This window comes from Coffea arabica, chromosome 2c (assembly GCF_036785885.1).
Source record: "Coffea arabica cultivar ET-39 chromosome 2c, Coffea Arabica ET-39 HiFi, whole genome shotgun sequence".
NCBI classification, from domain to species: Eukaryota; Viridiplantae; Streptophyta; class Magnoliopsida; order Gentianales; family Rubiaceae; genus Coffea; species Coffea arabica.
The window spans coordinates 60,082,812-60,087,472 of NC_092312.1; the positions used below are offsets into that span (position 1 = coordinate 60,082,812).

The window sequence follows — 4,661 nt, forward strand, 5'->3', positions numbered from 1 at the left end:
GCCTATAAATTATATTTGCACTTGTGATAGTTTGGGTGTTGAATGATAGGTTGGAAATGAGAAATGTTAAGGGAAATGCTGCCCAAATGGTAAGAAATTTGAGTAATCTTGAGTTGAGAGTGGGGGGGAGTTGAAATGGAAGGTTTTGGGGTCATTCGTGCTCCACACCATCGTCACCCCATTTCACTTTTGGTATATTATATTAGTGGCTGTTCGAGTCTCAATTGTGATTTTTTTTGCTTGTTGTAGGTCATGCCGGTGATCTGGGGCCTACGTCTGAAGCGAACTTGTGAATTTACTTATTTACTTCGGTGAGTATACCATTATACGGTCTAATACTTAAATGTTTGTTTATACTTGCTACGTGAACTTGAATGGCTTGAATGAGACGAGAGTGTACTTTATCGCTCTCGATTTCTTATCGATACTACTGTTACTGTTTAACTGTGCAATCGTAACTGTGTATGTTTTGATATTGTTTGGGCTATGCCCGACAACTTAATTGTGATTTTTGAGCTCATACACCTTTGGTCGTTATTCGATTCGAGCCGGCGAGGGATTGGGCGAATCGATAACGGACCATGGGTTCACTGTTGGTCGAGTGGAGTGTTAACTCCTCAATATTTTGGTATACTCGAATATTACCCTCTTTGTTACTGTGAGGTGTTCGGGCCCGGTAAGGGGGTGACCGATGGAAGGGATATGGAGTAAAGTGGAAATCTACGATTTGTTCTTCTCTTCTAAGGTTGACGGAGTGTCAACGGGTCTGAGATCAAGTACGGCAAGTGGAAAGGGGCTCTTGAGAGTCAATTGTATCCTTTTATATTGATTTGTTTCCTTATGAGCTTTGGATAACTATGTGAGAATATGTGTTTACTTGTGGGTCTTGTTGGTACCTCACAAGCGTAAGCTCACCCTAATTATTTTGTTTTCCTTACAAGAATCATTTTGGAATCGTGATTGAGAACGAGTTGAGCTAGTTAGACATTTTGTTCTTTTGTATAGCTCCTCGATTTTGGAAAAACCCTAGACATAACCTATCAAACATTCTCTTTTAATTTGTACTTGTAGCTCTATACCTTTGAGAAGGTGTTATGTTATGTTATATAATGTATATATTACATGGTATGTTCCTTCAATAGTGGTAATCATACGTTCCTTGTGTTTTGGTCAGAATTTTGAACAAATAGGGAATTTGCAAAAAATAGGAAACCCATGACGTGGATACTGTTCATCAAATTCGGCCAAGAATCCGGCCAACTTTTGGCTGCATACCTAGCCTGATATGCAGGGGAGGAAGAAAAACATTTCGGGCTTAGCCTCTGACCTAAATCCGGCCAGGGCAATCTGGCTAGTTTCCGGCCGGATTGGCAGGGGTTTGAAATCCCTTTTGGTTTTGGCCACTGCCCTCTATCCGGCCTAGAATCCGACCGGATTGTAACGTGGTAGATACTGTTCATCCATGACAAATTTTCGTTTCTTTGTTTTGCATGACCAGTTAAGCGTTCGAATGCTGTATTATCACTCGGGATCATATATCTTGTGTGTGTATGACTTGATAAGCTTCGATAGTTTGTTTTATTGGAATTTCTCTTGCAAGTTAGATAGGTCTTGTACGTTTCGTCTCCATAGTCCTAGCGAGAATTGGGCAGGCGGTTCGTCGAACCCTTTAGTTTGCCTTAGGGGGAGATGGGGTCATCACAGTTGGTATCAGAGCCTAGGTTGAGATAATCTGGGCAACTAGGACTAGATTTTTAGATCCGTAGGGATTTGTGTTCGCATATGAATTAGTGCTATTGTATCATTTAAGACACCACTGATGGCTCTCTTATAGGTTATGGACGGAGCTAGTGGGAGCGGGGGTGAGCCACCGCGAAGGCGATATTGAGTCATCGACTATCAGGAGCGACCTGGAGGTCCGATCCGACTGTGGTATACTGCTAGCCGCACCCGACATTGTAGTCGTTGCCAGAGATACTCTTATATAGATCATGTGGTCGCCCAAGATCACACTGAGATACTCAAACTAAGAGGCATCATGAAGATGCAAGCGGATCGAATTTTGTTCCATGGGATTCCTCTTGTATATATGTGACTGAACTACCGTGTAACTGTTTGATCCTGTTATGTGTTATATGTATATGTTTTATGTGTTTAAATGCCTTATGAGGTACTTGTTTTGGCTAATTGTTTATGTTTATTATAAGTGAAGGGGTTATGTGCCATTTAACGTTATACTTATATTTTGACCTTAGATTGACTTAGATCGATGGAGGGCACTCGTAATGGTCGAGGCCGTGAACGTGGTGGTAGGCAACCCACGACTGAAGGGGGTGCTAGGGAAACCATGCCCGAACTAAACCCTGAACCCCAACTTGATCCCAACGCTCAGGTAGCCACTACTATCCAGCGGATGACTGATTTTCTAGCACATGTCGTGCAACAACAGGACCACAACCCTAACCCACCTGTTAGGAATCCCGAAAACCCTGGAATTCATGTAGAGAGCGAGGATCGAGCTCTCAAAAGGTTTCAAAAATTTTTTCCACTGAAGTTTCTTGGAGGGCCCGATCCAGACGTGGCCGAACAATGATTGGAGAAGATGATAGACATTTTTGCTGCCCTACACTACTCAAAAGAGAGGCAAGTTACTTTTGTGGTCTTTCAACTAGAAAGGGCCGCCCGTTCTTGGTGGAATATTATACGAACCAAGTGGGAGAGAGAGTAGACACCAACACTGTGGGTGACCTTCGTAAGGGAGTTTAACGTCAAGTACTTCCCGCATTTGATCCAGGAAAAGAAGGAAGACGAGTTTATCCGACTTCGCCAAGGCACCCAATCAATGGCCGAATACGAGAGCCAATTTACCCACTTGTCAAAATTTGTTCCTGAACTTATTCTAACGGAACAAAGGAGGGTGAGACGTTTCATTCAGGGGCTCAACGTGAAAATCCAAAAGGACTTGGCTGTAGCCCAAATCACTACTTTTAGTGATACAGTGGAGAAGGCTTTGCGAGCTAAGAATGCAAGGCTCCAAGTGAGGAACTTCCAAGTTCGAAAACGTGGGCTCTCGGGAGGTAGTTCTAGTCAAAGGGATAAGAGTACCCATCCCAAATTTGGAAGGGAAGCTGGAAGGGAACGACTTCCGGGTACAGCAAGAGGTACTCCGCCAAGAGGTGGCCAAAGTGGACAAGGTCGACAGAGGAGTGCTTCCCAGGGGAGCTCTGCCACTATTTCTCGTGGTCCGTGTGGCTTCTGTGGGAAGCCAAACCATACAGAGGACAATTATTGGAGAAAAGAGAGCAAGTGCTTACGCTGTGGGAGCGCGAAGCACCAGATCGCCAATTGTCCGATCCAACCTCGAGAGATAAGAGGGACTATACAATCATCGAAAAATACCTCAAAACAGTCGAAAGTGGAAGGAGTGAATCCGAAGGTGCCTGCTCGGGTGTATTCTATCGAACAACGTCCTGTCCCTGACTTGACGGAGATGGTGGAATGTACGATTCCTGTCTTCCACCGTCTAGTTAGAATTTTGATAGACCCCGATGCCACCCATTTCTTTATTAATCCTGATTTCATGTGTAGAATTGATATCACAGTTTGCCATATAATCTGGAAGTAAGTACTCCTACAGGGGACTAGTGTTTAGTTACTAGCAAAATGTACGTAAACTGTGAAATCTAGGTAGGAGAGAAAAAGTTATTGGGAAATTTGATAAGTTTAGCCATTAAGAGGTACGATGTGATATTGGGTATGGATTGGTTAGTTAGATATGATACCCAACTGGACTGTAAGAGGAAGATAGTAGAATTTCGTATCCCTGAGAAGACGATATTAAGGCTAGATGTGAAGGGCAATCTACCTTCATTTGCAATGATTTCGGGTATTCGGGTTAGGAAACTATTGAGTAGAAGGGCACAAGGGTTCCTAACCTTTCTCATTAACACTCCCACCGATAAATTGAAAGTAGAAGATGTTCTAGTAGTGGCTGAATATTCGGATGTATTTTCCGATGAATTAGTGAATCTACCACTGGAAAGAGAGATAGAATTTGAGATTAACCTGTTACTGGGGACTTCACCTATCTCCAAGACCCCATACCGTATGGCATCTGCAGAACTCAAGAAGTTGAAATTGCAGTTGCAAGACCTTTTGGAGCGGGGTTTTATCCGTGAGAATGGATCTCCTTAGGGGGCACCCGTTCTCTTTGTTAAAAGGAAGGACGGGACCTTGAAATTGTGTATCGATTACCGAGAGTTGAACAACGTGACTATTAAGAATAAATACCCGCTACCCGATATTGATGAGTTGTTTGACCAGTTGCAAGGTGCAGTGGTCTTTTCAAAACTAGACCTTCGACAAGGGTACTATCAATTATTGATTCGAAAGGAAGATGTGCCTAAAACTGCCTTCAATTCTCGGTATGGGCATTTCGAATTTGCTGTCATGCCCTTCGGACTGACCAACGCCCCTGCCACTTTTATGGACCTAATGCATTGGATTTTCAAACCCTACCTGGATCGATTTGTTGTCGTGTTTATTGATGATATTTTGGTCTATTCGAAAACCCGTGAGGAGCATGTGCAACACCTAAAGTTGGTTTTGCAAACCCTGAGAGAGCACCGGTTGTATGCCAAATTTAGTAAATGTGAGTTTTG

General features: G+C 43.2%; 1 protein-coding gene across 1 annotated transcript; it reads left to right on the top strand.

Moving 5' to 3' along the window:
• Window positions 1-2,269: 2,269 nt before the first annotated feature.
• Window positions 2,270-4,194, top strand: LOC113724455 (uncharacterized). The gene is made up of 3 exons (XM_027247357.1): window positions 2,270-2,392; window positions 2,795-3,601; window positions 3,688-4,194. The coding sequence occupies exons 1-3, from the start codon at window positions 2,270-2,272 to the stop codon at window positions 4,192-4,194; spliced, it is 1,437 nt and encodes a 478-aa protein (XP_027103158.1).
• The last annotated feature ends 467 nt before the right edge of the window (window positions 4,195-4,661 follow it).

Coding starts and splice junctions, on each gene's coding strand:
- LOC113724455 (XM_027247357.1), top strand. CDS start 2,270: ATGGAGGGCACTCGTAATGGTCGAGGCCGTGAACGTGGTGGTAGGCAA. Junction 2,393..2,794: donor AACTTGATCCCAACGCTCAG/GTAGCCACTACT, acceptor CATTTGATCCAG/GAAAAGAAGGAAGACGAGTT. Junction 3,602..3,687: donor TGTGTAGAATTGATATCACA/GTTTGCCATATA, acceptor TGTGAAATCTAG/GTAGGAGAGAAAAAGTTATT.